The sequence below is a fragment of the Eulemur rufifrons genome, chromosome 15 (genome assembly GCF_041146395.1).
Source record: "Eulemur rufifrons isolate Redbay chromosome 15, OSU_ERuf_1, whole genome shotgun sequence".
NCBI lineage: Eukaryota > Metazoa > Chordata > Mammalia > Primates > Lemuridae > Eulemur > Eulemur rufifrons.
In genome coordinates this window covers 52792390-52815245 of record NC_090997.1, presented here as the reverse complement: position 1 = coordinate 52815245, position 22856 = coordinate 52792390, and the positions used below count along the sequence as shown (strand labels likewise).

Genomic DNA, 22856 nt, shown 5'->3' with positions numbered 1-22856 from the left:
ATTCTATAATATTAGTGAATAATAAATTATAAAGATCACCATGGGGAGGGGTTTGATAATATATGCTGATTTATATGAATAGTTAGAAATCTATCCAGAAATAATCAAGGGTAGTCTCAGGCTGCCTTTCCATTATCAGTCAGGCAAGCTTATTTTTAGACCATTTCTCTTTCATTGATTGGATGCAGGGTCTGGGAATACAAAGAGATTTTAATGGTTTTATAAGGCAAAATTGCTGGAAGGAAAATTCATGTGCCAAATAGAAAATTTAGTAAACCTGAAATATTTCTTATGTCCTTGTTGAAAAGATTTCTGAAATGGATTGCTGGAGTCCATTGACCTGGCTTGGTAAGGCATTTTTAAAATTAAGTTTAGATGGTTTATACCTTTTAAAGAAGCTGTCATCATTCTACATATCAATTACAATATCAATTTTCCCTGTTCAGAACTGCCCAAATACTCTTAAGGTTTTTTGTTTGTTTAAACTAAATTTCCTGTTCTTTTAAAAATTTACCTTTTTCCTTACCTCTGGTCTCCACCTCCTGCCCTGAATAACCAGAAATTACATATTTTAAAAACAATGCTTTGGGTATACAATGTATAAAGTTAGTGAATTCTGAATTTAAGATAAAAAGATTCTTTTTCATTCACTTTTCATTACTGAAAATGATTACGTGAATAAAATGACGATTTCCTGTAAGAGAGGGATTGCTGAATGATTAAACTGCCACGGGAAAAAATGTCAGAGTAAAGTCTTCCTTGGAATAAAGATTACCTAAGTCCTGACAAAATTAGGAAAAAAGAAAAACTCAAAAGATTTGTTGAATTTATGTTCAAATGTGATTATTAACTTGTTTATTTTTTGTTATAGACAAAGCAAACCCCAAAACCTAGCCTAAAAAAGAATTCTTATTCATTATTAAAAGTGGTAATAAAATATGTATAGGTGGTGGAGAAGAATCCCACAAGCACTCAAGATTGACATAACCTTTAACAAAGTGGAAAAACTTTTATTAGAACTGCCAATTCTAGGTTCAAATTTATGTCAAAGCACTTTATGGTACCATAATTAGTACAACTAAATTTTTTTTTAGCTTTAAAATGTCATTCTTCACTAAATGACTTTAAATGAGACATTTGAGTTATCATTTGAGACAAGGATTTGTACAAGTTTAGATATCTTTGGTTTTGGTAAACTCCCTATTTCCTAATTAGTGTATCTGTTTCACATGCTTTTCAGAATTTATTCCATAGCATGTTTTCAAAGTTCTGTGTGGTAATTTTTAAACTTCAAAAACAAATCTTCCTGTTCATTTACAAGATTCTAAAGACAGTGTAATGTGAGTAACATTTTTTTTCCCTTAGGTGAAGTACTTCAAAGCATTTGCCTAATCATCACAATGTTCTTTTGAATTAATATGTAAATCAGTAATATTCTCATTAAAAGGTAAGGAAACTGAAGCATCGGTAGAGTTGGGTTATGACCCGAGGCCGGAGTAACCAAGGTGAAAAATCTAGGTATTCCAACTGCTGTTCCAGGGTACTTCTATTATTTGTATCACCTTGAATAAAACAGCATTTAAAAATTTACGTGTCATAATGCTGAGCAGGGCTGCATAATGTTAAATTTTAAAAAGAAAAATGACAAACCTAGGTATAAGTAGTAAACGGATTAAGTATGGAGATTTTTTTTTTTAAGATCATTGATGCCATTGTGTGAAATAAACTGCCTTATTAATGGTGTCACGTTGTCCTAGACAGTGCTGATTAGAAGAAGTGTACAAAGAATTTTCACAAAAAAATGTTCTAAAGACCAATGGAACAATAATGTACCATTAAGCTGGCACTAAGCTGTACCACAATAAAAGTCACACATATTGTGTGGTGACATACAATGAGAAGGGTGACATAAGTTTTCAATAATGTATTTTAGAAAACTGTTCATTTTTTGCTAATATTTATCTGAATATAAGATCTATAAAACAAGACAAGGAAGCATCGAGCACTGAGTCTTATCATGACCAGTATCCAAAAGTCAGGGCTTTGTTTTCCCTCCTGTTCGTGATGGTTATTAACAGAGCATTGGCTTTTCAGATGGTGCCAATCCTATGATGAGGCACTTGAAGAGTTTGAAGGTTCGGGCATGTGAAATATGGAGCTGGAAGAAAGCATGCTGCTATTCCATTGGAAGCAAAAGGGAGTGTAGGCCCATAGAATACTTCCTCTTTGCCTTCTCTACTTACATCCAATACCTACAAAAGAGGAAGAAAAGAAGCCTGTAGGTCAAAGATGATTGCTCAAAATAAAGATGTGTACACATAAAAGGAAGCCTGAACTTAAATTCAATTATGCCACCATCACTATTCCTTAAGAACTAGTACTTTTCTTGCTAGGATGGTAACAGAAATATTTATTAACCTCCTGCAAAGTGCTACACTGTATGTTTATATGTGTACATATATACATATGTGTTTATAATCATTTAACCCTCAGAACAGTGATAAGATTAGGTAGCATTATCCTTGTTTAATAAAACTGCCTCAGACTGGTTAAATAACTTGCCCAAGCTAGTTAGTAAATAGTGAAGTGTCATAATGTTGATTTACAAATACTCACCTGTAAAATGAAGAAAACAAGGCCTTGAAGCTTTGTTGTGAAAACTGATGACATCTAGCCCAGTGTCCGGCACACAGTATTATAATACAGTTTAGCAGCAGGTTCAAAATTAGTTCAGTCAATTCTGGAAATTTTTCCCCAGTTATTTCCCACTCATGCTGGTGTTCTGTGTCATATAGCACAGCTTCTTTGTTAGTCTGTGCCTGCTGTCACCTAACTATCTATTAATAGCTTAATCCTACTGCTAGAAAAATTCTTCAGGAAAGCTGCTCTCCCCCCATTTGTTAAACCTACTAGGCTCTTTCCAACCCTTATCATCTTAATCTCTTCATCTGACTTTCCTCTAACTTCATTTAAAACGTATCCTCCCTTGGATTCCATAGTTTAAAAATAAATAAAAGTTTGTCATTGACATTTTCCTACTGCAATCCACCTTTGGTCCCTTTTCTTTTACCTGCATCCCAAATATAGGTGTATCCCAGTATTCTGACCACGGACCTCTCAGTACCCTTCTTTAATGATCTTGTCCACTCTTACGCCTTCCTTCATCTGTTAGCTGCGTGGATAACTCTTAATCCTTTAACTGCACTAATGCATTATTTTAGATAAAGGGGTAATTTGGGGTTCCAAGCTCATAAAAGGAGGAAATTACTAAGTCCTAGAACAAAAGAATGATTAAACTTTTAGCTGTTTTCCCCCCAAATGGACATTTAGCTGTCCCAATCCATTTATTGAACAACATACCCTGCCACTACTAATTTAAAATAACTCATATACGAAATACAAACTTTTTCTCAGTTCTTTGTTAATTTATGCACCTTCTTGCAATATCACATTTACAGTTGTTTTGACTGGGTATGCAAGATTCTCCATTCAGTTTCAAAAATCTTGATTATTCTTACATATTAACTTTCCTAGAGAAACTTTAAGATCAATTGACAAGTATTCACTTCCCCACCTGGTGAGAAAAAGGAAAATCCCAATGGGATTTTGACTAGTATTTCACTAAATTTAGAAAGTAAATTAGAGATCATTTGATATTTACCACAACTATATAAGGCTAGTTATTGTCTTCAAGTTATAGCAAAGACAATTAAGATACAGAGAAAAGTGACTTTCTTAAGGTCACATGGCTAGTAAGTGCTAGAGCCAGTACTGGAACTCAGAGATGCAACACAGAAAGAGCAAGGATTTTGTGCCATTCATGATACTCCCTCCCGCAACGGAAAACATTTTTAGAAGGCAAAATCCCAGTGAGATAATCATCCAGAGAGCTTTTGTCTGGTTCCCTGGGCCAACAGAGACTGCATATGTTAAGCAGATGTAATGTATTTAATCTGAGAAGGGAAAAGGAAGCATTGGCAGTTCTTCTCCAAAACACTCCCCTGTAAACTGGCAGAAAGAAGGCGTTTGGGAGAAGGTGGTGCCAGCTTGGCAGCATATCCTCCAGCCAAAAGGAAATAATAGCAAATGAAGAGAACAGTAGAGGTTATCTGGAAACACAGACTAATCACTTGCACACTTACGCAGCTGCTCCCTTCTGTGCCACTTGTCATCCGTGGTGCACCAGATTAGAGTCAAACCTCTGTGCCAAACATTTGCTTACACGCCCATTAAGTAAACAGGGGCACCTTGATTTTTGTCAGGAATCTGTGTCCACTATTTTCTATTAGGCATTATTACTAAAAAGTCCAAAGCTCAATCTAATTTAAGAGAATCTCAGCTTTTCTCTTGTTTGGGTTGTCCTTGTGATGGATCAAGAAGTCTGCTAAGTCAGAGTGGTAGCAGGAAATAAAATAGTACGCTTTTTCAACATCTGAAGTGCCTCGTCCCAGAGTGGCTGAATCCCACAAATGACAGTTAAATGAGCTTGGATTAGGAACAGGCAGTCCAATGAGATGGGTTACTGGCTGGTATTTTCAAGGGCAAAAAAATGACTTTAATCTTTCTGAATGTTAATGGGACAATCTCTGAACTATTTAAGTATGACCTCTGTTAATCAGCCATGCTCTTGGATGACTGATTTGTGGATTAATCTTGGATTAAGGATTATTTAGATTTGTGATTTAAGACATGAAAAATTTAAACTTTGATATTATCAGTATGCATATGATTTTCTGCACCACTCTCCTATACTTTTCAACCTGCTAACTGTACTTAGGAATCTCTGCTGTCTAACCAACATTTTCTCATGAATACCATTCCAGTCTCCTGTAATCTTGCATCTGTTGGATATTCTTCCAGCAAGTAGTAAAGAAGTTGCCCACTTTTGAACATATAGCCAGCCTCTCCAACCACCAATATATTACTGTTAATGCATTGAAATAAATAGTTCTATAATCATCCATAAAATAAGAAAATATTTGAGCCTTAGTTCAGAATGAATAATATAACCTGTAACCAGTTATCAATACCTAAAATGAAAGATATTCATGATATATGGTGTCTATTATCCATGAAGACTTCTATTCCAAATGTCTCTTTGACAATACATATGCTTATATGGACACTTATTATCTAATAATAATAAAAGGCTCTTAAAACTTTTATCCAATTTGCCTGTGCTTTGTAGGACCAGTGTGACAGCCAAAATAATAAACACAGCATTTGCAAAAGGATTGATTCTGCTCATCAAAATGGCTACTGGAACACAGAGCTACCCATCATGTTGACTTTTTTTAAAAAAGCAAATATAGTAACATATTGTATGATCTCAGAGGTGAGATTTATTACATTAATATAAGCATCGATTAAAAAATGTTTGAATCTCCTCTTTTAGAATCACCTTAATCCTGATAATACTCTTGAATATCCTCAGTGGTTTAAAATATACACTTGTACTCCTTCATCTCTTGAGGATAGATTCGCTTGTTTGGGAACAGCCAGATGCCATTAGCAATTAATTAGTGTATATGATTAGTGATTGTTCTAAAGAAAAACTCTTTGGGGCCGGGCGCGGTGGCTCATGCCTGTAATCCTAGCACTCTGGGAGGCCGAGGCGGGTGGATTGCTCAAGGTCAGGAGTTCGAGACCAGCCTGAGCGAGACCCCGTCTCTACTAAAAATAGAAAGACATTATATGGACACCTAAAAATCTATATAGAAAAAATTAGCCGGGCATAGTGGCGCATGCCTGTAGTCCCAGCTACTTGGGAGGCTGAGGCAGTAGGATCGCTTGAGCCCAGGAGTTTGAGGTTGCTGTGAGCTAAGCTGACGCCACGGCACTCACTCTAGCCTGGGCAACAACGTGAGACTCTGTCTCAACAAAAAAAAAAAAAAGAAAAACTCTTTGGGAACAAAAAAAACAAATAATGTGACTGTGAAGTTTTTTGTTGTTTAATTTTCTATGTCTTACAAGCTAACTTTCAAGACTATTCCAGAATAGGCGCTGTGCAAAAATTCTGAACTATGGCAGCATTCTGGTCTCCTAAATTTGATATATACAAAGTGTTATTTTTTCATTATGTTATGGCAACTTGTTTTCTATCCCTTGAGCTAATTTGATACTATAATTATAGAAATATAACCATAAATGTATTTAAAGTTTGCAACTTTACTTCATGATAAACCCAAACTTCCATTGTGCAAGTAGTCAAATGAAGGGTCCTAAAGCCTAAAGAACAGCATTCCGGCACTTCAGAGCACTACCTATTGCCCACTTCAAACTTTTAATAATTCTGAAAAGTAAAAAATAAAAAGAAACCTAAAAGACTATGAAGACTGTCAAATACAGGCTTGGATGGAGACTAGAAGCACTCTTTAGGAGAAAAGAGTTTGCTCATTTGTTGTTATCCAAAAGATATGACTAAGCTCTAGTATAAGGCAGCCTTCAATCAACTAACTAAAACTAGTACAAGGCAGCCTTTAATTAACTCCCTTAAAGTCTTATGTGGCTTTTTTCTTGGCATGGCTTTGATAATTTTTTCTACTATATTATTGTTTTCCTATTTCATTAATTTCCTCTCATTTTTATTATCTTTCTTCTACTTTCTTTGAGTTTATTTTTTGGTTTGTTTTCTAACTTACTAAGCTATATCTATCCCACAAGCTTTGCTATATATTGTTTTCATTATCACACAGTTCTGGGAATTTTTAAAGTTCCATCATGACTTCTTTAACTCATAAGTTATGTTGCAATGTGTTTTATTATTTCCAGATATATAGGGGTTTATTTAACTTTCTGTTAAATGCTAACTTAATTTCATTGTATTGGAGACACATGATACTATATACTTAAAATTTGAAATTTAATAAAGTTTTCTTAACCTTAACCCTAGCACATGATTAGTTTTTGTAAATGTTCCGTGTATGCAAGAAAAACATATCCTCTCTAATTGTTCCATTCAGAACTCTCATTCATTCAGACAAGCTTGTTAAGTATATCTACCCTACCCTTGCTGGTATTTTTTTCTACTTGACCTGTATGATTAATTAAGGTATATTGAAATCCTCAGACAAACCTCTGGCAAGACAAATCAAGAGAAAAGACAAACAATATTATGAATGTAAAGGGAGATACAACTAAGGATAACGCATCAAGTATATGTTAGCAATTTTAAAAACTTAGACATGGAAAAGTTTTTTGAAAATATAAGATGTGACTGAAGAAAAAGCACAAAACTTGAATAGTTCTGCAACTGCTAAAGATATTAATGCAGTTGTTAAAAATCTTGCCACAAAGATGAGATTAGATAATAAGAGTAGTTATAAGGATATACTTTTCTGGAGGTCAGGCTTAATACATGTCAATATTTTATCACAGAACATGTAAAATAGAAAACTATAGTAAGAACTGTAAAATAATAATAGGAATAATACCATGAATATGTACATCAACAAAGACTATCACTGTTCTGAAAGGTCCAGCTGGCAACGTGCCCAGCCCGGGCTGCTCACATGCCAGAGTGCCAGGACTATGCTCTGGGGCAGAGGCTGTGCCTGTCAGACTAGGCACAAATCACTGCTGCTCACAGCCTCTGCCAAGAAGGAAGAACACCTCTTGAGGTGGCATTTGTGGAAATGAACAAATTACGATATAAAATATAAGGCAATGGCATGGAAAGCAGACATTTGTAAAATCTGGGGGGTGTGAGGCACTATTACTGAAGATTTTTAGAATTTTTTGGTTTACGGGAAAGGGGATGCTATCTCACTTTCCCCATTTCCAGTATATATTACATATATTTTCAAAGTTCCTTCCCACCTTTATTTTCAATAAGCTTCAATCATTTATTAGACATCATTTTTAGAATACAGGATGAAGTTTAGTGGCTGAATTAGCTGCACATAAAAAGGGACACTGAGCCTCTTTCTACACGTAAATCTCTCTCTCTTCAGTAGCAGCACTGGTAGCCTCACTGAACCACTTGAGCAAACTTCAAAAGGAACGTCGACGACTCACCTGGATACAAGCCAGAGGCTCATTTGTCCAAATTGAATATCCACCAACTAAATATATTCTCCCATTATGGACAGCAACTCCAGATTCATTTTGGCCTAAAGTAAAGAGAATTGAATAAAAAGAAAAAAATAAATCCATTTTTTGCATGTTTTAATTAACCCTTTTGCCACTAAGAGATACAATTTTCCCCTGTGGCACACTTGTGTACACCATGGGATTTTTGCAGCCACTAATCAATGCCTCCCAATGCTTAGTGGCACTATTACTCAGAGAACAAATCTGTGTTGGGTCAGAACTGAGCCAAAATACTTATTAGCTAGCTGAGTTAGTAAATACAGTGATAGTAAGCCATGCATAACTAAGAGTTCTGTACTATGTTGTATGCCATTAATTTATAGTGGTTAAAATAAAGTATCTTTTAAAAATGCAAAACATCTCTTGTACCTACAAATGCTTTTTAGGCATGAGTTTACATTTCTAAAGTAACAGCTGCAACCCCAAGAAGCCAATAAACCAGAGCCATGCCCCAAATGAAGACAAATGGCAGAAAAGATCGATAAAGTTGCTACCCTCCCTTTCTTTGCATACACAACAGTTTTAAGATAATATTAAAGTTCCAGAACTGGGACCAGCCTGGATAATCCATAGATACTGACACACCAAAATGATAAAAGGTTTCCTCTCCCATTTGAAAAAGACGACAGAATAACTCACTACCACATATTCTTCCCTTGAGGCCATCAGAGAGCAAAAGAGTCTCTTTATTGATGGGCTGACAGAGGACTGACTGGAGTAATAAATAAGGTGGATCCTACAGCAGGCAGAATCACAGAGCCAGGATGAAGGGCCTAAGGTACCAGTAAAACTTAAGAGTTGAGTCCTTGTCGGTGGGCCTCAAAAATCATTTTGCAAAAACAGGAGCTCAATACAAAGCGCCCAAACCTCTGGTTGTGCTCCCCGTGTGCCTCCCCCAGCAGCAGCTATGAGTGAGTGACTAGCCCACTCAGCATGTTAAAACGTCTTTGGGAATTATTCCAACCCACTGTTTTCAGTCTGTGAGGACCTGATCACTTGTGGATGTTAATAACGCGAGCTGACAAGGAAGAAAAGGTTTTCAACCCATAACGAAACATGAAAGGTAAGTTGTCCACGGTGTTCCTTTGAAGGTGGAAACCTGCAGCCTCATGGCCACGCGTGGCCCTCCAGATCCAAGTGCAGCACCTCAACCGAATCTGAACTTCACTGAACAAACTCAGGATTTCTTCTATAAAATTTGGATTCAGTCAAAAGGCCACACTCAAGGATCCAGAAGGCCACATGTGGTCCCAGGGCCACAGGTTCCCCATCCTTACAAGGTTTCATTTGTAGGATAATATACCCAGAAACAATATTTGACAGTGACAAATAATGAAGACCATTCTCTTGAACTCCTGAACTCACAAGACATAAAAGAGGACTAAAAGCAGTGAGAAGGAAAAAATAAATTCCTTCTCTAAAGAGTTATTAACTCTTTCGGTGCCTGCTTTCTCCTCTCTGTGTCAAAGTTCCTGTGTTAATACTGACTGATAATAATGGACGTTACGCCCCCCTTAGCCACATGGGGACGTGCATGACGGTAATACAGGCCCTGAGAAACTCAATGCTCAGCCACCTGAACCAGTTCTGTTTTGTTGTGAAATAAATAATGTGCACCTTTCTGGTTAATAAATGCAAGTTGTTCTACTAAGCACTTAATTTTTAGAGATGCACTAAGGATGTCTATGAATCAAGTTGGGCAACTTCTTGAATCTCTGTTTTTTCTGCTTTACTTAATCAAAGGTACTTGCCAGTCAACAAGTTGAAATTACAACGCGTCCACTGGTCAGTGTCTATGTTATAAGAATCTATGTGGCGTACAAGGATCCGGTCATTATTGTAGTCTAGGTCATTGCCTCCAAGAACATAAAGCTTCCTTTGAACAGCAGCCATGGAATGGTAGACCCTTCTCTGTAGCATGGGGCTGCGGCTTATCCACTTATTCTGAAAAAAGAAATTCAAGTGCATTCTGTTAATCGGAGACCTCCATGGCAGCAAACAGCAGTGGGTGCCTCATTAGTAGTGAAACCCTAATATTTGTCAATCACATTCCATCTGAATGTTTATAGACTTTGAAAGGTATAGCCATCTTACGTGAGCACAAGTACAAAAGAACCACATGTTCTATTTTCCTACTGACATGAGGCATTTCCTCTTTGAGTTGCACTTTATAGTGCATTTTGCATTTTATAAGAAGAACACTGAAATTTTCTTAATGCTTATCTCACCCAATTAAGAGAATTTACTCATCATGCACATTATTTAACAGTGAAAGCACATAGCTAGGTATACTGTGTATAGTGGTGTAATAATTAAGAAAACAGTCTTTGGATCCAGAGTGCCTGAGTTTAGAACCTGTGTGTGATCTTGAACAATTTAACCTCTCTATTTCCTCAGCTGTAAAATGGGGTAATAATACCTACCTGATAAGCTTGTTGTGAAGATTACATAAGCTAATACACACAAAGCACTTAGAGAAATGCCTGGCAGATAATAAATGTCCAATACATGTTCACTTTTTAAAAATTATTGTGATTGGCCGGGCGCGGTGGCTCACGCCTGTAATCCTAGCACTCTGGGAAGCCGAGGCGGGTGGATCCCTTAAGGTCAGGAGTTCGAGACCAGCCTGAGCAAGAGTGAGACTCCGTCTCTACTAAAAATAGAAAGAAATTATCTGGCCAACTAAAAATATATATAGAAAAAATTAGCCAGGCATGGTGGCGCATGCCTGTAGTCCCAGCTACTCGGGAGGCTGAGGCAGTAGGATCTCTTAAATCCAAGAGTTTGAGGTTGCTGTGAGCTAGGTGACGCCACGGCACTCACTCTAGCCCGGGCAACAAAGCGAGACTCTGTCTCAAACAAAAAAAAAAATTATTGTGATAATAATCCCTGGGTACCTGAGGCCCCTACATAAGCCAGAATAAAAATTAAGTGCCTGAGATCAGTGGAGGAGCTAAGATTTAGTGCAGCAACAAACCTCCTACACTTCCTTTGTATCAGCCTCCTTTAACATATTTACAATCACATCTTCTGCCAAATGGGGAATTTATTTCCAGGCACACATTTATTTGTTTTGGTAGAAGGCCAAGTTTTATATGACAACTTTAAGGAATGGTGAAACCTTCAATATTTTTTCTAGGTCATCCTCAATAATGAGAAGGGAAAGGCTCCTCTTGTAAAATTAGATGAAAATCAAATATGACTTTAATTTTAAATCTCACCTAAGTAATGGACAGGTAAATAAACCTAACCATTTTCTTTCCCCATAAACACTAAACATATAGGAAGAACCCAGATTTCTTTTTGCCAAAAAGAATTTGGATTTCAGCCAGAAAAAAAAAATCATATGATATTTTGAATACATAGAATTTCACCATTTCACAAAGCCGTAAGGGAAGAAGCAAAAGCAACAACAACAAACATGTTTGTATAAACATTGTTCCATTCACTATAGGCATATATACTAGCTCATTTCTCTTTTAAAGATACACTCCAGAAAAAAAAAGTGATTTGTACAGTCTGAGAGGCTTACATTTATCTGCTCCCCGTTTGAACATGTCACAATAAGAATCTCCTACCAATCAAATATCTTCTGTAATAAAACAGGCAAGCCTTTCTTTCGGATATTTTGTTAAGAAGTATCTTTAACACACTGAGCATGAGTGAATTTAACTCAAACTCTGATGATGCTTTTCTTAGGTGCTTTCCATGAGACAACCCATCAGTATTAGGAACCAATGTTTGCATTAGCAGTCCGGTCCCCTGCCACAAGACTACAGATGCCATCTGGTTTGCAAAGCCTGCCTGCATCCCCTGATTATATCTTTAGCTTCCTTCACTGCAGTGCCTGCCAGGTGAGCCGCCAACCGCTGCAAAGGCAAAGAAACAGAGAGGCCTGGTGGGGTCATTCCTAATAAGCTAGCGTGTGAATACTAATCAGTGGTGGGGAAGCAGAGGTCACCCAGCCTGCCTGTTGGCAGGTAGCGATGTGCTCTGTGGCAGATGGCAGGCATTATCGACTCTCCACAAAGGCCTAGAAGAGAAATAAGCACCAAGGCTGAATGATAGAGTTATTGAGATTCTGAGCAAGATGCGAGCAGATGTGATGTTTGCCAGTACCCACCGTAAACAATATGCCAGCAGAATTTTAAAAAAGAGCATGTGTGTACAAACATGAAACAGAACTCATTTGAGAAATGTTAACACCTTCTTCCTCTTTAACCACGTGTGCACCAAACTCAAGCAACTCCAATTAATGATCCCTCTTGAGACAGCTGACCCATGGACATTTGGTCTCTGAAATCTACAGCTTCTAATGACATCAGGAAACATTGCAAAGAGAAAAATGCCTTCATTAAATTCAGAATCGAGTAATTGTTAAAAGATACCAAATACACTGAGATCACTTTGGACATACATGTGGTAGCCAATCCCGACTCAGACTGCCAAAGTCAACCTGTTATTTCATATCCCATTATCTTCACCTGATGGATATTAAACCTCCAAATCATTTTGGAATATTATCATAATCAGGAAAAATATTTATATTACCAACATCACAGAAATGGAAAAATTCAGCAGACATTTGCCAAAGTCATAAATATTTTGGTAGAAAGAAAAGAGAATAAAAATAGTTCTTTTGGGGGAAAAAATTCATTAAGTGGGCATAAGTGGACAGAAGGAACAGACACTACCAAAATGCTTCTAATTCAGACTCCAGCTGTTAGATGAAAACTCTTCAGCTACTTCTACTTCAGACTACTCCTAGATACTGTTCTAGGTCATTCTGGCTATATTAAGTTAAATAATATTTATTATTTTATTTAAGAAAATGAAACCATAAGCATGTTCCCCTCCAAGAATGGCACCCCTTCCAGAAGGACACAGCAACAGGACAATCAAAACCCTGTCTACATTATGCGAAACTCTGAAAGAGTGACACATTGTATAGAGCATAAAATTTTGTAACAAAAAAATAAAAAGGAACCAAAAAGCAGTTTAACCAGATGCTTCCTATTCTCTATATAAGCTTAAGATGCATGTGTGTGTACACACTTGGCATTCCAATTACTAATTACTGTGAAAATCTTTTAAAATTCATTTTAATTAAGGTAATGAGCTTTTTTTTATATGATTCTTACCTGGTTAGGTTCATATACCATTAGTCTGTTCTGATACTGCGCTGTGTTGGTTACTCCACCTGTAATGGATCAACATGTGTTAGAGCTTTTCATGAATAAGAAATAGGATATTCCAACATAAGAATGAGATACAATTAAAGGAAAATTAGCTACTGCTGAGGATCTGTTTGTATACCCTCGTGGTGAACCCATGACATAATTAAAAAGCTTATTGTTGAAGCAGTTTCATTTTCAAGAAACATTTCAGACGCAATCCAGTGGAGAGCAAGCAACAAGTATGCCGACGTTACCAAGAGGCCCCCAGTTCTGGTGAGCTGCTCTGCATGGCCAGGATGAGGGGCAAAGAACAGGGGAGTTGAGCGTGCACATAATATACACAGACAAATCTCTATACAATTTATTCCAGGGACATAGCTATATGGAATATTCTTGTCCTTCGCTAAATTGACAATTTTAAAGCTCAAACCTCTGTACACTAACAGTAATTATCTTGATAGCACCTTAGAAGAACCATGTTTAACAAAAGGCATTACTTATGAAGAGGGATCCAGAGCCAGTGCTGTCCAATAAAATATAACAAGAGACACAAATGCAAGTCACATATGCAATAATAAATTTTCCAGTAGCCACATTAAAAAGAAAAAAACAGTGAAATGAAATGTAATAGTGTTTACCTTGATATAGTCACAATATCATTTCAACATGAAATCAATATAAAAATTATTGAGATATTTTATATTTTTTCCATGCTAAGTCTTCAAAATCCAGTTTGTATTTGACATAGCACATCTCAATACAGATTAGCCACGTTTCAAAGCTCAATATGCCACATATGGCTAACGGCTACCATATTGGACAGCACAAATCTAGAGTTCTCCAGTAAAGTTGCTGTTGTGGTCAACTCTTTTGAAGCCCTCTTGACAACGGCTTAGATCCAAGAGACTTGAGACCTTTTGCTCAATTAAGAACCACTAAAAAGTCATCACACTTCCCCGCTACGTTTCTCCTATTTGTCCTCATACTTCTTTCATGCTTGTGGTGCACAACTGAACCCGGTAAAACCCAGAAATTATTAATTTTTCTTTAATTTTCACCACGAAATGGAAAACAACTCTAATCAAACAACACTTAAAACAGTACAATAAGAAAATAACACCAGTGAATACTAAATGTTAGGTAATAAAATAATGAATATGGGACCAAAAAAAATCTATCTTTAGAAATATTGCCTTATACATAATTCTAGAGACACTGGTTTAAGATGAGTAACATTCTTATCTTAAAAAGTATCACAAATAAGCAGCCAATTTTTCAATAAAGATGTAAAATTGAGCCAGACTAAAAAAAGTTTCCTACTTAAATTTTTTTAATTTAAAAAATATGAACTGTTACAATACTCACCAAGATGCCCTTAACATTACCCTCAGCTTGACTAAACAGGCTGCTTCCTGACTAATAGGCCCAGGACCTTCCTTTTCTTAGAACATTTACTTTAGAAAATTTATAAATTCTTTCTCTGCCTCTTTGAGATGTAAATCATTTTAAAAGCCACTTGCCAGTTTTACAGCCCAAGAATATCTTCCTGGAGAACCTGGGTGCCATCCCTTTGAAATGTAATCATCAAGGTAGATAGTTCCAGAAACTGCCCTATGTTCCATTTTCCATGGGTGGGTAGGACCCTAACTTTGATAGGTGCCAATTAGCAAACACAGATGGCCTAATCACAGAGAAAAAAAAAATTGCAAACTCAGGAATAACTGGGATGTGCTCAACATATCCATTGATTAACTTTCCCCCAAAAGTTGCTCAGTACTTTCCCACTAGCTCACCCCAGTGCTTAAAAACTATCCTCTTAAAAACCTCTTGTTTTGATGGAGTTGATTTCAAACTACACTCTGATCTCTCTCCCCTATTGCAATAGTTTTGAATAAAGTCTTCCTATCTGTCTAACTTTATCTGGTGCAATTTGTGCTTTGACAGTTCAAATACTTTTAATAGTCAGCACTATCAACTCCATGGCCAGTAGTCAAGTCAACCAGAATCTAAAGAATTAGTGCCTAATCTTCAATTGAACTGGAATAATCAATCAATACTAATGGATGCATAAAAGAGAGGGAACCTATCTAGGCCAATCATTACTCTCTCACTCAACCCCAATAAGGAGATTATATGTTCCATGCAATTGACCATGGCTATTATTAAATAGAGGGCTACTTTTTTATTCTCTCTGAAGCTTGAAGATTTAAGACTTTAAAAATCAACAAAAACCTTGTCTGCAGAGAAAATCCACAAAGAACAGAAAGAAATGAGTTTCCCACCCTCAAAGAAAGTCTCTATATTTCTTGTTGAATGTCTCATTTCTAAAATAAAATCAAAGGAAAGGAAAACACACTTAGGAAAAGTGTAAGTTGATAGACATTTGGGTTATTTAAAGAAAAAAACAAAACAAAACCAAAAACAGGATTTAAAAAAAAGTGAGGCTGAAATGCCGAATAGAGGCAAGATGTGTGTCAAAAAATACAGAGGTGTATTTGCTTTTACTCCCAACCTTCCCTTTCTTATGTGATTAAAAATGCAATGTTCAGTAATTCTTTCTCAGCATAAGCACACAAAAATAATCAAATCTATTGAGACCTCACAAGTCTTCAGGGTTAAAATGATTGCCAGTGCTTTTGTTCTGGGCCATAGCCAACAGATTAATCCAACTCGCCTAAGAGCATTTCTCCAACTAAAAGGGAACAGAGAGTAATGCTCCACCCATTACTTTAAAACTTTGAAAGTTTCTCTACTTGTTTTAGAAATATGGACAGAATTAATATCTACTGCAGTACACTGTCTGTTTTCTGACACTATTTGAAGATATTTACCCTACTATATGTATCAGACCCTGCCCATTATACATTAAATGTAAAACAAATGAATTATAATGTAGCTCTTACATCCCCTCTCCCAAGCAGAGCATATAATTATCTCCCTGTTCTTTAGAATTATTATTTACTATCTTCCACAGATGCATCTATAATACATTTTTTTCTTAATCTGTACTCAGTAATTAGATTCCTTACCCTTACATACAAATTTTCACTCACAAGGCAATGTTTAGAAATGAGATAGTAGGTTACTAGTTGAGAGTAAAAATAAAAGTCACAGTTAGTTATTTGGTTGATTACCTCTAGAATGGTAAAACCACAGGAGGTGCTTAACAAACCTAGTGATATAACTTTTGCCAAGTCAGGATTTCAAAGGAAAACCTTGGAAATTCTTTCTATTGGTTTCCCCTTTGAAATAATTTACAAATGAGCATATAAATAAAAACCATTTCTACTCACTATAAAAAATAAATCTTAAAAAAACATCCAAGTTTGCAGCCCACATTTCTTTAGCAGTGTTCCTCATTTGTAGAGCTTTATCATTATATTCCCTTCACATAACACTCTTCACTTTTAGATTAATCTGCCGAAATGAGATGCTAAGGATTTGCATACAGATTTGACTATACAAAAATAGATATGGAATTAATAACAGTCTCTATATGTTTTAATTTCTCCTAGACTGGAGTACCCTTGCCTGCAGCGGTATTCCTGGCTTTCAAAGTCATCAAGCTGATTCGTCTGCTCTGGGTTATGATGCCACATGCTGCTATACTGTCCCCTGCAATCAAAGCACTTGCAAAGATAGATTCCATGCCTTCCTCTATCACGTATATTTTATAGATTGGCAGTTTTGATCTCCCTCCCCCACCCCAGGGGGGATAATCTGCATCTTAACAGCTTTCTATAGATACATCTGTCATTAAATATGCCATCTTGTATCAGCATCCATTTTTAAAACCAAGTTTTCTCTAACTTTGAAGTGCCACAAAGTTAAGACTTTTCAGCCAAAATTGAAAATGAGCAACCCTGTCTCATACTTTTGAACTGTGACTTAAAGATATACTATAGGTTCCCCCAAAGTCAAATAAGTCTTTAAACACTGCCAGAAGGAATAAAGAGTTGCACCATGCTACCAGCAGTCAGAAATGCTTTCTATCATCGAGACAAGAGTAAAGCATTTTTCTTAAGCTTCCCTGGACAACTCTTCACAAGATGTTGTGACAAATGGAGAATGAATGTGTACCAGAGAGAGGATGACAAGTGACTGCCAAACAAGCAACCTTTGTCTCTGCTACCGAGATCACCGACTCGAACTCATACTATGCTCAAAAGCAACAACTGGTCAGTGCCGACAGTGTCCATAAAACAGAGTGTATAGAAAAACTGCTCTTATTATATTCTGGTGGAGGTCAAGTCTGACGGCTCCACTAGTTTTTTTTCCAAGGCAGAAAATACATATGTTGATAGAGAATCCTATACTCAACTCTAGGAGTAGCTGCCTGTGGTTCCTCATGCAGCACCAGTGCACAACCAGGACAGAGCAGGAAGCAAAGAACAGATCATCTCCTTGCTCTAAGTTGGAGCATGCTCTAGGTTGGAATTCTGCCAGCAAGTTGAGGCTTGAGGAAAACCATATCAAGTTCTCTGTTACTCTTTTGGAGGCCTTCAGGGGCAGCTTCACACTAGTTTAGGGGAGGAGTTTTGGGACAGGCTCTGGCATTGACACAGCCTCGTTTATGACTATCCTTGGGGAAGCCATTTAACATAGCCAAGCTCAGATTCTCATACACAAAACAGAGAGGATGATACCTTCCTCATAGGTTTAGAAGAATTAGAGTTTATGGCACAGAAGCAATCCATAGAGGGACATTTACTATGATAGTGTAGCTGTTTATCAAAATTTCTTACCCTTTCCATAAAAGATACAAATGCCTATGTGTGGAATATTGAATTAATAAATTAATTTTGTAGTCTAAAATAGATTTCTTGTAATTCTTTTTCTCAAAATCTGAATTTCTAGCTGGTTTATATGCATATCCAATGGCTTCTTCCTTCTTTAGTAGTTTAAGCTCCTCCTCCCCAAATCTGCTAAAATTCTCAAAAGACTAAAATTTCACACTTAGAGCTTAATTACCTAAAGAATAACCTGGCATTAAGTATGAGCTCATATTAGTCACTGTTTATAGAGCTAAACTCATTATCAGCCCATGATAAAAGTAATACCTTAGGAATATTTAAAATAAACACAAAAATAAACTTTTTATTATCTATTTTTATATGACATTAGACTGTCCATATTTTCAGGATGTTTAAAATGCTACATAAACAATTATAGCCAAGAAGCTTTCTACTAAATTAGCAACTTAAATAGAAGCATTATTTAATCCATGCATTAAATTAAAACTAGTATCCATATTATTTCTGTCATAGTTGAGGAACTCACACAAATGGATGAGTAATATACTCAAAACCTGTAAAGAAAATCTCAAATTTACAAAATATCCATAAATATGGGGTTGCTGCCTTTGTAATTACAAATGTTATGTCATCTAGAGTGAACAGATACAAATTTGAGACCCAGAAATAAAGTTTGTACCCTGTGTTGTTTTAAATAAGTGAAATGATAAAAATGAGGGTAAAATCTACCACATTATAGGTATCAACTAGGTTCATCTGCCCTTTAAAAGATTAATAAAATTAGCTCTAACTCCCACCCCTCATTTCCTCATTCTGTAGAAAGTTAAAATCCTGCCTATAAAGATTTCTGCACATGTCTAGCAGGGTCAAGCTCTCAAGGTCACTCTGTCTTTTATGTTCTGGCTTTGCTGTGTTCTTGTTGTATCTTTTTATCTCCCTTTGGCCATCAACCAAACAGCCATTTCCTATTTCTATGATATAACTTTAACCATCTTCTCTCCTTGGGAATACAGAAAACAATGTGTTTCCAATTATTCTTTGGTAGAGCAATCCAGCAGCTGACCCTTTATTCTAACATCTTTTTCTAGACTTATCTAGACAGATACAAGTGCATCATCTAAACAGAGGTAATTTTCTCCATGAGGAGAGCTCTGAAGTCAATGATCTAAACACCAAATAAAAAAAAAACCACACACGCACAAAAAAACCTATTTAACCTATCAATTTTAAAGCCATTAGACTACTATGCTATCATATGTAATATTTTAGAGTAATTCCATTTTATCAATGTTTCCTTTTACATTTTAACTTTATATTACAGTTTATGTTTTAGAAACTGAACTGTAAAACCACAAAAAGGAAGACATTATGTGCCTCAGTTCTGGCCCTGAGAAAGATGGATAGTTAAGCAATTAAAGACAATCAATGATTGTTGATTCTAAACAAATCTCCAAGTATCATTATTCTTCTGTCAATCATTTACTTTCAGTTTTACATCATTTGGAAGTTCTTTTATAATTTAAGCATCTGTTTTCCAGACCTTCACTGTAGTGATAAACAACTGGTACCTGTGTAATTTCGTGGGAAAAGCGTGGTTTAAAAAAACCAGAGACACAGAGTTCAAATTCTAACTTTGTCAAATTATAGCTGTAGGATCTGGGGAGTCATTTAACCTCTTCAAGCCTCATTTCCTGGGCAGTGATGTGAGAGTAAATAAAGTGCTACTTCTTTAGGATACAGGTAAATTAGTTTAACATGAAAGCTTTGTTAATTATTTGGAGAATGTAGGTGATCTGATTGGTTTCTTTCCTTCAAATCATTTAGCTCCTTTAGAAGCACTGTAGTTCATTTCTATTTGGCTTCCAACTCAGTTCAATACTGTAGTGGTTCTGTTTTAGTCTCTTTCAGATGGGGCGGGGGAAATGGGGAGCAGAAAAGGCTGGGGCAAAAGTGAAGAAGAAAAACAGTTAAACTGCCGGGGGCAGCTGCTTGCTAGAATCCGAAGCAATAAAGATTTAATTCTTCATGGACCTTCCAATTCACTAGAAACTTTTAAGCGGATGTGTCAAGTTATCTAGCTCCAAACCTAGTCAGGGGGCTTCCTCATGTGATGGCTGCCTCCAGGGGCAACAAACAGTCATTCTCTAAGGTATTTACTACCACAATATACATTGTTTTCCCCTCCCCTTCCAGTAGGGTCCTCTGGACTATTTGCAGCCAAAAAACCTTCCATCATGAGTGAATCCAAGGATCTACCTTCTTCAACTCTCTGTTGAGCACCACCAAAAAATAGGACAGAAACTTACAAATGGGGCCACTACAATGTTGTGGTTTCCAATCTTAGTGTGGGCTCTGAACACCTAATTGTCTTTAACCTGGCGGTTCCCTCTCTGTTTTCTCTCAGAGACTTTTCCAAGGTCACTCTCCACAGGCCCTCTACCTAGTCCTGAAGCAGCAAAATCTCAGCAGACCACTCTGTTCCTCAATGGAATCCATCAACAAGGAATGTCCTTGGGTTCCTGCCTCTCACCTGTGAGATTACCTAGGTCTACACCTATAATTATCTCTTCCCCTCCAGGCTTGGAGTTTGAGGGACCTCTTTCTTTTTGGGTTCAAGACCTAACCCCTTCCCCAACTCCTTCCTGCCTGTTTGGGATTCTATGTTTGTTGTCAATATTGTATCTTTGGAACTTATCACCATTCCTGCAGCTGGAAGATGCTCTCAGAATTTACTAACCAAATGGATGCCCCTTTTTCCTACGCCTACACCTTCAATTTCAATCTCTTTTTTCCCTTATCTAAAAATTTGCTTAATGCACTTGCATCTTTAAATAAAAAAATTCTTCCTTTGACACTGAATTTCCTCTTCTAGCTACTCTTACAATCAGCCAGACTTCCTTCTTCCTTCCTTTTCTTTCCTTCCTAATCTCCTTTCTTCTTCCTAAAACCAAAATGTGACTTATTAATTTACAATGAAAAAAATGTGGTTGTTACATGAACTAAAACATATATACCCAGAGACAGCACATTATCTTCCTATAGGTAAGAGTATATGGGAAGCCACATAATAATTGGAAAGTTGTCTGATAAGCTCAGATTCAAGGAATGAAGCTTAAATAGCACATTTGTTCATGAGTATTAAACTACGACAGACTTTATCCCAACTTCTTCCTCACTTTCCAATCACACCTTAAACTACTGGATTCTAGTTTCCACCTTCTTCCACTCCCCTGAAACTACCTGCACTAAAGTTTTCCTAATTGAAAAATGAAGGGAAATACTGTAGACTTTGATGTCCCTGTAGTATTGGACAGCTGTCACTTATTGTACCCTTGTTTTTTGGTATTGGTTTCTGTCACACCTCCTCCTCCTCCTCCTCTGACATTGCCCATCCCACATTCCCAGGCTCCTTCCTCAGCTCCCCTCACCCTGCACTCTCTTTGCTGGTGTTTCTCAACCTTCTACTCATGGCCCCTTTCCAGACAATCTCAGGTGTCCATATGTTTGTATCCTTACACTCTCTACCTCCTCATGTTATCTCACTTATATGTACTCTAAGAAACCCAAGGCAAGGTCTTCTCTTTGAGTTTGAGAGGAAGAGGTTTTGAGGAAAGTGAAGAAGTCAGAGCCAGTAAAGGAGGGAAAAGCGGGAGTGGGGACAGAGTACAGAGAGGGCTGTGAGCACCACCGTGCTTGGTGAGCTAGGTATAGACCCGTACCAAGCCCTCCTGCTAACTGTCTTCCCCTCAAGGGCTCAGCTCCCTGGGTACAGGCACAGGCCAAGTGGATGACTGGGTTTTCCAACATTGTGGGTTTATCAGAGGGCAAGAGAATTACTGAAATGATTGAACCATGAAGTTTAAGCATGAAGACAGGGAGGGGTTAATGGATAGTAGAAAGTGGAGGACCTAAGGCCAAGTAGGGCTGCAGATGCTAACTTTCATGCCCCCTGCAACAGTCACTCTCTGCTTTGCACTCTTCTGTACCTTGAAAAGACTTCTGTCATCACATGCTGTATTATAATTATCTGTTTAAAAGTCTATCCCATAGACTATGATCTGTACCATTCATTGTTCCAACACTAGCTGGGAACAGGTCTTAGAGAGATCAGGAACTTTGCTCAGAGTCTCATGATTGGTAAGAGGCGGAGCAAGTTTCACGTGTGTGTGTGTGTGTGTGTGTGTGTGTGTTTATGTGAGAGAGAGAGAGAGAGAGACCATAGTCTGTGATCTCAGAGCAACACAACCCAAGCCTCTGCCATGCCTGCTGTTCCCAATATTTTGTATGTAATTTTTTAGATATAAAATGATATCTGCACAAATACAGTAAGATATGATATTTTTAAAATGTTAATGAAATTTTACATTGTTTTCATTTTAATGAATACTAGAAAAACCAAAGGTTTGAATAAATTAAAGTTATTTAAAATGGGGCAATGCAAGCTTCATATAAATTTAATCAAGATGAAAATACACATAGCTTCTAGGGAGTTAAAGAAGCTTTAACAAATGTTCTTTCATTAATGAAATATCTGAAAAACTCTTTGATTGTCAGCTCCTAGAGGGCAGGAAGTGTGTTTGCTGAATTAATTTTATTTATCTGTGACCCAAGACTATACTTTGTAAGAACGTAGCATTCACCAAGAGAATCAAAAAAGTACTAAATATTGCTTTTCAGCAAATGCAATAACATTTGCCTTATTTTTATAGTTTTAAAAACACTAATTTTGTGGTTAGCCTCTCATTATCTTGCTGCCATTTGATAAAAATGAAAAAATAAGTTGCTCTTCAAAACAAGCTCAGGGTTAATTTTCCCTCACTAAAAAGAATCTTCT

General features: G+C 36.8%; 1 protein-coding gene across 11 annotated transcripts in view; it reads right to left on the bottom strand.

Annotated features, from left to right (window-relative positions):
• Nucleotides 1-623: 623 nt before the first annotated feature.
• Nucleotides 624-22856, bottom strand: part of KLHL32 (kelch like family member 32) — a 139098-nt gene continuing 116865 nt past the window's right edge. For 5 of the 11 annotated variants that reach the window (XM_069487975.1, XM_069487979.1, XM_069487976.1 and 2 more), the window contains 4 exons: nucleotides 13233-13291; nucleotides 9843-10035; nucleotides 8017-8111; nucleotides 2036-2252 (listed from right to left, as the gene is read on the bottom strand). In XM_069487975.1, the coding sequence (XP_069344076.1) occupies nucleotides 2091-2252; nucleotides 8017-8111; nucleotides 9843-10035; nucleotides 13233-13291 (509 nt within the window). In that variant the 3' untranslated portion in view covers nucleotides 2036-2090. Of the gene's footprint in view, nucleotides 2253-8016; nucleotides 8112-9842; nucleotides 10036-13232; nucleotides 13292-22856 lie in introns of all 11 variants that reach the window. The other 6 variants (XM_069487978.1, XM_069487984.1, XM_069487982.1 and 3 more) reach the window with 3 other exon arrangements.